General features: G+C 37.0%; 1 protein-coding gene across 4 annotated transcripts in view; it reads left to right on the top strand.

Annotated features, from left to right (window-relative positions):
* Nucleotides 1–12785, top strand: part of TMEM87A (transmembrane protein 87A) — a 42633-nt gene that overhangs the window by 17425 nt on the left and 12423 nt on the right. For 2 of the 4 annotated variants that reach the window (XM_082647477.1, XM_082647476.1), the window contains exons 8-15: nucleotides 1510–1571; nucleotides 2357–2540; nucleotides 3762–3861; nucleotides 6172–6265; nucleotides 7763–7835; nucleotides 9622–9726; nucleotides 10642–10700; nucleotides 11605–11708. In XM_082647477.1, the coding sequence (XP_082503603.1) occupies nucleotides 1510–1571; nucleotides 2357–2540; nucleotides 3762–3861; nucleotides 6172–6265; nucleotides 7763–7835; nucleotides 9622–9726; nucleotides 10642–10700; nucleotides 11605–11708 (781 nt within the window). Of the gene's footprint in view, nucleotides 1–1509; nucleotides 1572–2356; nucleotides 2541–3761; nucleotides 3862–6171; nucleotides 6266–7068; nucleotides 7152–7762; nucleotides 7836–9621; nucleotides 9727–10641; nucleotides 10701–11604; nucleotides 11709–12785 lie in introns of all 4 variants that reach the window. The other 2 variants (XM_082647479.1, XM_082647478.1) reach the window with 1 other exon arrangement.

The raw sequence follows: 12785 nt of genomic DNA, 5'->3' as shown, positions 1-12785 counted from the left end.
TACAAATTGTCCCAGTTTACCTTTTGCTGCGTTGCGTCAAAATGCTACTGTATGGTACCATATGGAGTCTCAAACTACATGTTCTTTAAATATATCATGCATTTTCACACCAGTCTTCGTTCATGTAATGTCCTCTACCTGGATGGCTTTTTACTTCATCATAGAAAATACACACTCATCCTTCTGGGTCTGGCTCAGGGGCACAGTTCTCTGTTGCTTTCCAACTCCCTGTCCCCTGAAGATAGTAATCCGTTAGATGGCAGAAAACATCCTCTACATCTTTCCATCTCCTATATTTTCCATAGTGTGTGTCACGTGGTAAGTGCTCAGTAAATGTATGTTATATTTTAGCATAGAGCAGGGATTAGCCAACTTTTTCTTAAAGTGCCAGATAGTAAATGTTCTCTCTGCTACAACTACCCAGCTCTGCCACTGTGGTGTAAATGTAGCCATCAACAGTATGTAAGTAGGTGGATGTGACTATTTTCCAATAAAACTTTGGAATAGATGGCCAGATTTGGTCCATGTGCTATATTTTGCTGACCCCTGCTGTAGAGTCAACAGAGAATTGACAAATATTTACTAATTATTTTATTTACTCTTTTATTAAATTAAGAGGGCTTAGATTACTAACCAGTTCAGCTATGAAATTTTTGTGATTGCTATTATGGGATGCTCCTTTTCTTCATATAAGTATTAGACCTGATTTACTTTTAATAATGGTATGTCCTTTTTGCTTGATAAAAATTAGTAGGAAATTTTTGTTGAATAGTCTCTCTCTGGTGATAGATACCACTTCTCAGATAAATCAGTTTATTTATTAATCATACTTAAAATTTATCCAAGTAGTTTTATCACTTACAGTTTTAAAGTAGTTATAGGTTTGCTTCAGGAAGGCAAATCTTTCAAATTCTTGTTGTTACTGTCATTTGTTCTCTTCATTAAACACTTCCTTATTATTAAGCACCTTCTGAAAATGATGTATTAATTATGAAAGTCACATAAAGTTAAAGTAGGTAAAAATGAAAGAAAGCAGTAGGAAAATATAGGTAAGGAGAGAGAAAAGAACAAAGAGGGCAGCAGAATGAAGGAATGAAGTCCAATACTTTTCAAAGCATATTAGTGATGTAAGAAAAAGCATACATGAAGTATGTTTGGAATTTAGAGGAGATGGGGAATAGTTCCACTTGGGCAGCTCACCAGGTTTTGTGGAGGAAATACATTCAACTTAGCCTTTAAAGGATGTGAGTATGGGAACAGAGGGCTTTTCCACCTAAGATACTGACTAGAGCAGAGTCATGCTGAGGCCTGTGCAGGACACAGCACAAACCATCAGAACACTTCATGAATTTCAGAGTGCTTTACAAATGTAATATTCACCAGGATTGAAATGGATAAAAGTAAATTACCCAATGGAGTTTTCATTAATTTAATCAAACAAATATCAGATAATGTTCTTGTTTAATTTTTTCATTCTTTACATTAATTCTGAGGACTGTGTTTTGGCAGTGACTGTTGAAGTGAAAGGTCCCTATGAATACCTCACGCTTGAAGAATACCCATTGATGATTGTAAGTGAACTTATATTCTTTAACCTCAACATTAAATGAGTTTAGCTTGAAAGATTGTCCATGTTTTGTGGCAGTATTAAAGACTTGTTCCTGAACAGTTCCGAAAATACTGCTTGTAGTTCTGTACTTACTTCCTACTAGAATGTGATCTTGGAAGTGTCAGTGAACCCCCCTGTGCCTCATTTTCTCATTTGTAAAATGAAGTCAGTGACTTGTGGAATTTTAGAGTTGGAAAGTACCTCAAAGGTCATTTCACCTCTCACATCCTCTCTAGGATCCAAAATGGGGTACTTCTTAAAACCCTATAGTTTCTGATCCCATTTAGGATGAGTAAATGATGACACTTTCTCCTTTTCAGTCTGTGTGTCTGAGAACATCCTTAATCTGTTTTCAGATTTCTTTTGTTTGTGGAGTTTTTTTCTTTTTCCTTGTGCTTTTATAGTTTTCCCACTCTGTTGTGTTTCCTTGCCTTCAGCTGTATCCTAACCCTACCGTGCCTTTTTTCCTTTCATTGTCTTCATTTAAATAATTTTAGATTGTGAGTTGAAAAAACTCTTTTAATAAAAAGAGTGGTCACTCTCTAAGGGAAACTCTTAGGTAGTCTCTCTCTGCCCGAGAGGAGACAGTTTTTTCATCTTAGTATTGAACTTCAAAGAAATAAAATAATTTTTAAAATAGAAGGTGTAGTATGTATATTTTTTACATTATGTTAAGACACTGTATTGATTCTAAATTGGCTCTTGGCCTTAATCCTTCTTTTTCTCTTTTACCCACTTGGATGACAGTTTTTCATGGTGATGTGTATTGTATATGTCCTATTTGGTGTTCTGTGGCTGGCATGGTCTGCTTGCTATTGGAGAGATCTTCTGAGAATTCAGTTTTGGATTGGTGCTGTCATCTTCCTGGGCATGCTTGAGAAAGCTGTCTTCTATGCAGAATTTCAGAATATCCGATACAAAGGAGAATCTGGTATGTGACCAAAAAATGTTTGCCAGTTTGTTAGTGGTTGGCAGGTGAAACTTAAGACAATTTTCCTAAGGTCAGCAGTCATTAAGTAGCTGTAACTTTGCAGTTACTTAATTATTAGAATAACTTAAGCAGAATCACTATGATTGTGACTTTGTTTTTAATCTCTTAAATTGTGGGTTCAGTTATTTAAGAGTAATTTTATTGAAATAAACTCACAAAAGTTACTACAGTAGTGGCCACTTTGGGACTATTATTATCATTATTGAATCTCAGTTGCTGTTGATTTTTAAGGTACCATTATTATATGCATCTAAGAAAGAAGGTAAATACTGCTAATTTAATTGTAAGATGCCATTGATTGTAAGACCTACCTTGATTTCAGAGATACTGGGTTGGGGGGCGGGGTTGGTAAAATATAGTAATACCAAGAAAATAGGAGGGTATGTATGGTTTAGTAAGGTGAACAGGTAGTGATAGAAATTGTTTCGTACTGAAGTGTTTTTTTTTTTTTGCGGTACGTGGGCCTCTCACTGCCGTGGCCTCTCCCGCCGCGGAGCACAGGCTCCGGACGCGCAGGCCCAGCGGCCACGGCCCACGGGCGCAGCCGCTCCGTGGCGTGTGGGATCTTCCCAGACCGGGGCACAAACCTGCGTCCCCTGCATCGGCAGGTGGACTCTCAACCACTGCGCCACCAGGGAAGCCCTGAAGTTTTTTTTTTGTGATAGCTTCAGTTCTCTCTCATCAGACCCCTTAATTATTAATAATTCTTGTTGCAAGATATACTAATTAGATCTTTCCCTGGTCTTTGAAATGGCTTGAAAATAATAGATGTGAAAGTGAGTTGAAAATTCTGTGTTGTGTTTTGTGCTCTCCTACATATAGGTAGCTATATTTCACAGTTTTTTAAACTGGGAGGAATATTCCTTAGATGCTATAAATTGTTGAAGTAGGCTGAGGTATTTTGCTGAGGTTTTAGTGAAGCGGGAGGTGGAGAGGGAAGGTAAATTGAGCACACCCAGATTGCTATCCACATGAGTAAGATACTAAGTGATATCAGCTTGTACTTGTAAACATCGCAGAAGAGGTATTCTTTTTAAGTAGGACTAATATCAGTGCTTATTCTGAAGAGTGTTAGAAATCTACATTCTGGTTCTAGAATTGTGCCTTTTCCCAAACCTAGTTTACATACTGCATTTTTCCCTCCTTTTTTCTTTCTTACAGTCCAAGGTGCCCTGATCCTTGCAGAGCTGCTTTCAGCAGTTAAACGCTCACTGGCTCGAACCCTGGTCATCATAGTTAGTCTGGGATATGGCATAGTCAAGTAAGTATTAACTTCCTATATGGAAGAGCAAATTAAAATGCTGATTAAATTGAAACAGTGTTGCAGGTTTCCAGTGTAATTCTGAAAGAGTCGATATAAGAAATATTTCTGAAATCAAAGGTATCTGAAATATTGTAGATTTGTAAAAGTTGGAAAAATATTAGTGTTTCATTTTACTACTTAGAATTTAAGGAGCATCTGCAGGAAAACCTGCAGTATAGCAAATGACATTGAAACATCAAACTTTTAGAGTAAACTTATTGTGACTTTCCTCTTCCAAAGTATTCTTGCAAGTCATATTTTTTTAATGGGAAGAGCATTCTTGAGTGCCTTCTATATATTAGACATTCTAGGCCCTAGGGATACAGCAAGAAAACAAAAGACTTGGAGTTTACATTTGTGGACAGACTGGTGCACAGATAAAAATACGTGAGTAAAATAAAAATACGTGAATGAAAAATCTAATATGTCAATGAGCAGATAAAGCAGGGAAAGCATATAGAGTTCTAGGCAGGAGGTGGAACTTTCATTTGTAAATATGGTGCTCAAGGAAGGCTTCACTTTGGCAGTTAAGCAAAGATCCAAGTTGGTGAAGAGGCTATATGTACACCAGGGGAAGAAATGTTAAGATGTGGTCAGATTCTTTTATATTTTGAAGGTAGATACAGTGGACTTTGCAGGTAGATAAAATGTGTGATGTGAAAGAGAAAAGGAATCAAGGATGATGCCAACTATTTTGATCTAGAATCAAGGATAATGTCAACTATTTTGATCTAAGCAAGTGGAAGGATGGAACTAACGTTTACTGAGTTCAGGAAGATCTTAAATGGAATAAGTTTGGAGTGGAGGCAGGATTAGAAGGTCAGTTAGATATCCAAATGAGGGAAGTAGGAGGGAGAAATTAAGGCAGAGATATAAATTTGGGAGTCATAAGGATGTAGCTGTTATTTAAAGCCATTAAGACTGGATGTGATCATCAAGGAAGTGAGTGTATACAGAGAAGAGGTCAAAGGACTGAGCCCTTGGACTATTATTATTTAGAAGTCAATGAGGTGAAGTAGAATTAGGACAGAGGAAATTGAGTAGTGACCAGTGAAGTGGAAGACAAAGCTGAACACTGTTTCAAGGGGGGAGTGATTAATTGTGTCAAGTAAGAGGATTGAGAAGTGATCACTGGATTTAACTACATGGAGGATATTAGCGACCTTAAATGAGAACAGCTTTGATGAAGGGGGTAGGACAAAAAGCTTGATTGGAGTGAGTTTAAGAGAGAATAAGGGGAATTCTCTCTTAAATAGGGGGAGAGGAATTGGAGTTAGGTATAGACAGTTATTCAAGGAGTTTTGCTTTAAGTAGAATTAAAGAAATGGGGGACTTTAATTTTTTTAATTTATTCATTCATTTAAAGGAGTTTTGCTTTAAATGGGATTAGGGGAATGGGGGGTTCTCACTTTTAAAATGTATATATTCATTTAACATATGTGGTTGCCTCCTGTATGCCAGGCAGTATTCTGGGTTTCTAAGATAACACCATTGGGGAAATAAATTCCTGCTCATTTGCAGTTTTTCTAGCATATAACAAAATATAAGAACAAATATTGCTAAGGCTTAGGTAGACATGATTTAAGGCAGTGCACCTCGTAATGTAATGCACTGATGAATCACCTGGGGATCTTGTTAAAACGTAGATTCTGATTCAGAGGTACGTTGAGTATCAAGGATCTAAGATTTTTCCTCCTTGACACAGAAGCTACTCAGACTTTTCACATTTTGCTGGATTTTGAGCTTGATAACAGACTATTTAATGAGTTTCAATAAGATTTTGATTGTATTAAGGAATTGTTAACATTTTTAGATTTGATAATGATATTGTGGTTATGTTTTTTCAAAGTCCATATCTGTGTAAAAACATACGGAAATACATATAAATAAAAGGTAAGATCTAGGATTTGTTTCAGAATAGTATGGGAGGATGGGCAGTGGATGAGGTGTGCATGGGGCAGGATTAGATGGCTTTTGGGACTGGATGATGGTTTTATAGGGGTTCATTATACTATTGAATATGTTTCAGAATTCTCTGTAATAATAAGTTTTTTTAAAAATGCAGTAACCAGGGACCGGATCTCAAGTTCTAGAGTTCACTGTCTTGATTTAAGACCATATGTGTGTTTGAGTTTTTCTCAGCTGAATCAAGTATGTCTGGCTTATATCTGTTAAGTTGTTGGCCTGCGTTAATCAACATGAGTTTTTGTTACTTAGCTTGTCTCGGGGTTTGTTGCATTTGTACTCATTTCTTTGCTTCCTCTATAGGCCTCGCCTTGGAGTCACTCTTCACAAGGTTGTGGTAGCAGGAGCTCTTTATCTTTTGTTCTCTGGCATGGAAGGGGTCCTCAGAGTTACTGGGGTCAGTATTGCTTAATCAGAGTTTTTGTGGTCATTTCAGATATATAGTTTTTGTCTTGAGGAGGTTAATTGGAAATGTCTGTGGGCTTCTTTACTACTTCCTCTAAGTCACCTTTGGGCTGTGGTTTACCAAACGTATGTATAATTCATTTTTTCTTTTTAATCTATCTATTAGAGCTTCATAAATTTAATGTGTGATGGGGAATGAACACTTTCCCACCTGTCCCCAGATTACTGCTTATTTACTAGTTCCCCAGTGGGAAGCAGCAATGGAGCAGCTGGCTCCATTCTTGCGTAAGTGACAAACATTGTAATCATGCACTTGCTGGTTAATCTGATTTTTGTTTTAAAGTGACAGTGCTCTTTGCTTAATCAGCACTTGCATTTCAGAGGCTTTCTTAAAATTCAACTGACTATACTTTACATAATTATTTACAATTACATAATTATGCCTTTTGTTAGGGAAGGAAACCAAAGCACTGAGACATATGTGATAAAGAAATTTATGTTAGAGCTGGATTAATGTGAAGGAGTGGGCCTCCCTAGGTCATTCCAGTTATTTTCCTATTTATTTAAAAATTTCTGTCTGCAATAACTTGTTAGATTCAAGATGGTAAATGCTGTAAACTTTTCTCTCAATTAAACAGGGCTCAGTAAGTTTTGCAACAAATTGCCCCTTAAATGAAACACTTTATGGATGCAAATTTGGTTTTCAAACCACACTGTCCTCTGTATGTAATTTCCTTAGACTTTCAGCAACTTTAACCACCTGTCAATTTCATTTTCTTTCTTCTGCTGCTGTAGTATTTTTCTTATCCCTTGGCTTTGATAGTAAACCTGGCCCTCTCAGCAGTTGATGCCTGTATTATTTTATGGATATCCTTTCAGTAATGCCCTGGTGATTGGGTAGTTAGGGTTAAATAAATAGCGTCTTAAACTTTATGAAAGCAAGCAGCATAGTTTTGGAGATAGATACTTGCCTTACATCTTATTTTGAAAAATACATTGTATATTACAATTCCAGAAATCAATAATTCTTAGTATATTAATGATGCAGTAATTTTAAATATGAGAAGGGTCTTTAGGACTTATAGCCAAAACCAAAATGATGGGAAATGATAGGATGGAATGGGAACTTATACTGCCATAAAGTTTTTGGTGTGATCGCTTCTTACCATCGATCTTAGGGTGCTAAGAACTCTATTAGCACGTTATAACTCTGTATTAAAAAACACTTATTAGTTAGCAGCACGTTTCATTGTACTGAGATTGTAATCAACAATTTGTGTGAAATGCTTATAGCTGTATATTATACATGATGGTTTGTCAGAAGGGAAGAATGATGCAGGTGCCAAATGTTACTACCTTTTTGTTTTCTTTCAGTTCAAATGCAAAACCACTCCAGATGATTTATATAAATGCAGAATCTTGTGCTGGTTTCATCTCTGTTCCTCTCTGGACATCTCTTTTTTCACCACCTCTTTTTCTTTGTCTGCAGGCCCAGACTGATCTTGCTTCCTTGGCCTTTATCCCCTTGGCTTTCCTAGACACTGCCCTGTGCTGGTGGATATCCTTCTCATTGGATTCTTTGATGGCAGTCCATTTTCTCCTTTTTGGAGATGGGTTTCCATTGATCTTTCTGCAAAGATTTTTTTTTTTTTTTAACAGTTTTGTTGATTACTCCTTAGTCTGGGATTAGGGTGTTTTTAGTCTAACAACCTGGGGCCTCAGGTAAGCAGTTTTTTTGGTTTTAATTTTTAAAATTGCATCAGAAATTGGTGACTGTGATCTGAGCACAAGATAAAAGCTTGTGGCTTTCCTTTTTTTTTTTTTAATGAACATTTCACTTTAATTTTGGACTTATTTGTGCACCCCACTTAGCGTTAGAATCACTGGCCGCTCTGCTCCTGACATTTCTTTCAGCCTCTAGGAATTATTAAATGCTTTGAAAATTATGAAAAGATTTTGATTCTTAAAATGTGGTTTGGGGACTACATAAGGTTGTTTGACTCTCTTAAAATTCTATGTAGGTTTAGCAGATTTAAATCCTTATGGGGTAAGTGTTTTATATCCCTGTTCAAAAGCTGACTTGGGATTGTCTGAAGGCTTCCACTCTTTGAAGTAAATATTGATTCATTTGCAGGTGAAGTCAGTCAGCACGTAACAGACAAATTTCTATTTAAGTAATCTTTTTCTCTTGCTTCTTAAAATTAAATACTGTTTATTAGGGACTTGGCCTATTGGATGAAGGATTTGGCTTTTGGGACTTTTATCCTTTTTTTTTTTTTTTTAAATTTGTGTTGCTTTTTGTGTATTTGCTTCTATGTGCAATATTATTGTCTTGATAAACTGTTATAAATGGCTGAATGTAAACAAAATAATAATTTTATGGATTTGAGTAGATTATCATATATCAAAAATCTTTGAAATTGAAGTGTTCTTGCTTCAAATGGTCAAGCTTTTCCAGATCACTATCTTTCAAGTGTGCTTTGTGAACCTCTATAAATATTAGGAGGAGTGGAGAGAGGAAAGTGGGACTGGACCAAACAATGAGATAACCCAGTGTTTAGGTAGCAGCTTGTTAATAAGTCTTTGTCAAAGCACAGACCAAGCTCCACCTCATTCATTTTTGTATCTGCTCATTCTGAAAGTCAGACATGAGAGCAGATATCCTCTTCAGTAGTCATCAATTCCCTTCCTGTCTTCTGTGGCAACTTCTCCTTGGGAATAATGTTCTGAAAATGGAGAGTCATTACTTTTAGAGCCTAACTGCCAGGAATACTCAGCCAATTGTAATTGTACTGTCCTTTTAATTCAGGATTGATCTGGCAGCTGATGGCAGTTCTCTTAATATGGCACAAGGGGTCTAAGTGTAGAACTCTGGAAGGTTGTAGGCACAAGTGTATTTATGACCCTAGACTGGATTACCTGGGACAGTGAGAACAGAGCTACCTACCTTAAAGGAAGAGAGAAGATAATGCTGACTTCTCTTCCCTTACCTGTTACTCATTTTCATTTCATTTTCTTCCATTTGTCTTTCTTTTTCTTTTTGTTTCTCTAGAAAGCTGCTTCCTGTCTTTATTTCTCTTTTTAATATTTTCCTCTTTTTTCTGCTTATTTTTCTCCATTCTCATTTTATCCTGGTTCTGTCTTCTCTTCAGTATCTCATTGAAAATGAACTTTCTTATTAATCATGGTGAAGCTTGGGGTGTTTGTGAGATTGAGAATAAGAGAGCTGTAAGTCCTCTGGGATCCATAGCTCTATCATTATGACCCCAGATCCTCAGAAACTTGAGGATTAATTTAATAGCTTATGGTTTTTCTGAATGTTGATTTCCTTGACCTTCAAACACATATTTATTAGCCTGACTCAAACAATGAAGCTATTAAAACTTCGGAGGAACATTGTAAAACTCTCTTTGTACCGACATTTCACCAACACACTTATCTTGGCAGTGGCAGGTAAGTTGGGGACTTTCTTCCTGATGTTTAAATGTGATCCTTTTAGAACAGAGATTCTTAACCTGAGAGGTTATAGGTGTGCTCTGTAAAATTACATAGAAAAGTTTTGTGCATTTTACTTGGGGAAGGGGTCTTTAGCTTTTGTCATTCTCCAAGGGGTCTGTGGTTCAAAAAAGATTGAGAACCATTTAGTTTAAGTATAATAGATGAAAATTAATTCAGCTGTTAGTATATCCTGTCTCCATTCTTTTTCTTGAGGCAAGTTAGCTTGAGTGCCATAGAGCATTCAGATTCCTTTTAGAAGACATTAATACTTACTTGGTTTTATTAAATAGCTATAGTATTTTAGGTTAGGGTACATTGCCATTATACTCCTTTTACGTATGTTACTAAGCATGCATAAAATATAGACATTAGGTAGACCATAGCCAAAGTAGGCTTATTTTCTGCCTTTTGGCCCTTGTAGCAGGAAAAGTGAAGTCTGGCCTGTGATTGGAACCAACAGTTATGTTTGTCGTGCAGTCATTTTATCAGCCTTTTTTTCCCCCATCTGACCAGCTAAAGAAAAATTAGCATTACTATACTAAGGATAAAGGAAGGGGAAAAATTGTATTATTGATATTGCTGGGAAAAGCCACGTTTCCAATAACTTCATTTCCAATTCTCAGGGTTACTGAAGTAGCCAGATAGTAAACAAAACTATTCTTTAAGTACAGAAAGGTTTGACAAGAGTACATGGGCCTTGTATAGAGTAATTAAGTAAATTTGTATTGAATAAATATGTTAAAATAGCAGAAAGTGACGGTGATGTTTGGGGGTTAGGGATGTGGGGGATTCCACTTAACCAGAATTGGAGAATGTAATTGGGGATGTAAACCAACATTCATACTGACCAGGTTTTATATTTCCTCTTAGCATCTATTGTGTTTATCATCTGGACAACCATGAAGTTCAGGATAGTGACTTGTCAGTCGGTGAGTTAACAAACACATGCATTTAGGAATAGTGTACTGTTCGTTATACACAGACAATGATGTTGATGACAGTGGTAAGGTTTGTACCTTATAAAAAATTAGGGTTAGGGCTTCCCTGCTGGCGCAGTGGTTGAGAGTCCACCTGTGGATGCAGGGGACACGGGTTCATGCCCCGGTCTGGGAAGATCCCACATGCCGCGGAGCCTGTGCTCCTCAACGGGAGAGGCCACAACAGTGAGAGGCCCACGTACCACAAAAAAAAAAAAAAAAAATTAGGGTTAGGTCTCCACTCTGAGGGTTAGTATGCTTCTCTCCTCTTGAGTATTCTATATGTATCATATACTATATATACTAGTAGTTCAAGAGAATTTTATAAGTGATAACTACAGTCTGCCATAACCCAATTTTGCTTTAACTAAAAATTCTCAAATAAGAAATCCAGAGTCTTAAATACTAAGTATGTGTGAATAATGCTAATCTGAGTAAAAACCATGTCCTTAAGATCTGAGCACAAAGACTATGGCCAGTAGCATTTCTTTGGAGGCAGCTATGGCTCTGTTTTGGTAAAAATAAATGAAAATGAAAATTATAAAAAATAACAACCTGATGTTACTTTCTCTTACCTTATATAAAAACCCTTCCCTAAAGATTCTCAGAGCTGTAATGAAGCATTGACAAGCACTCTGTTTGGTTAGTGCCTTTTCTTTAACAATGGTAATCACTACAAGGGAAGAAATTAGGTTCATTCACTTTGTGCTTGGCGCAGTGCTTGTTAGCATATATAGCAGGCCCTTAGTAAATATAAGTTGAATGAATAAACAAGTAGTTCTTGTTCTATGCAAAGGGCTTTGCGAACAAAGTGTTAAGATAATGTATATAAATGTGTTTTTTCCCCTTTTGGTAGGATTGGCGGGAGCTCTGGGTGGATGATGCCATCTGGCGGTTGCTGTTCTCCATGATCCTCTTTGTCATCATGGTTCTCTGGCGACCATCTGCAAACAACCAGAGGTTTGGGGATTCTTCTTATTTACGCTGCTAACCATTGAATGGCCACGTTATCGATTGGGGTGGTTCAGTGGGTGACACTGTCAGGGCTGTATCATGTAATGGAAACAGTACTCATTGGGTCTGGACTTAGGAAATTGGGTTCATGTCTCAGCTCTCCTATTAATGTGAGTTGTGTTTTTTGGCATGCTGCCTCTTTTCACCTCTCTGAACCTTAGTTTCCTCTTCATAAAAGAGGGGGAATTGATACCTATTGATATGAGGTCCCTTTCAGTTCTGACATCTTCTGTTAATATAAGTATTTGTATGGGTAAATAAGGGAGGGAGGTAGATTGTGACAATTGTAATGAGAGTCTCACCTATCTAGTGTCCAGAAGGAAATAACAATTTCTATAGTCGGTAGCTCAGCTTATTTTGTAACAACAGAGAGGGTAAAATGAAAACTTAAGTGACTGACTATGGAATAAAAATCAACATGTGAATTTGCTTTGTCTAACTATAGGCAAATCTCAGTTATTTACGAATTGGCTATCTTTATTTTGTTATTAGCCATGCCTTTATTTCCCTTCTTTTTTTCCCCCTCTTCATGTGCTTTTAGACAGTTAAGAGCTTATATTATGCAGCTATACCACCGAAGAAGGAAAAGGATGAGATGATATAACTAAGGGTCTTGTGACCCTCCTTTACATTAATCTTTTTTTTTTTTTTGTAGATAGACCTCTTGCAGATTTATTTCTGTGTCATGTTATATATAGATATATGTATATATACTCTTTTTATTACAATATATCTCCTGCCCTTCCCCCACCAAATTCACAAAAGGAAGTATAAATCCGTCCAGGATTGCCATCAGGCTTTCTAAGATAGTCAGGGCCAAGAATGAACCATCTCACAACAGCCCAAGAAACAGCTGCCCTTAGGCTATGGAGTCATCAAAGCAGTAGCATTCCAGGACCCAAGGTGAGGAAAGAGGAAAGGAAACAACAGCAGTGTGACAGGATTCTGGGTTGAAAGTGTCCTAGACTTTCATCAATGACTCTTAGAAAGGCAGGCTGGCTCCCAGAACTCTCAGGATGGGAA

This window comes from Grampus griseus (assembly GCF_964374135.1).
Source record: "Grampus griseus genome assembly, chromosome: 2".
Taxonomy (NCBI): domain Eukaryota; kingdom Metazoa; phylum Chordata; class Mammalia; order Artiodactyla; family Delphinidae; genus Grampus; species Grampus griseus.
This window is presented reverse-complemented; position numbering and strand designations above follow the sequence as displayed.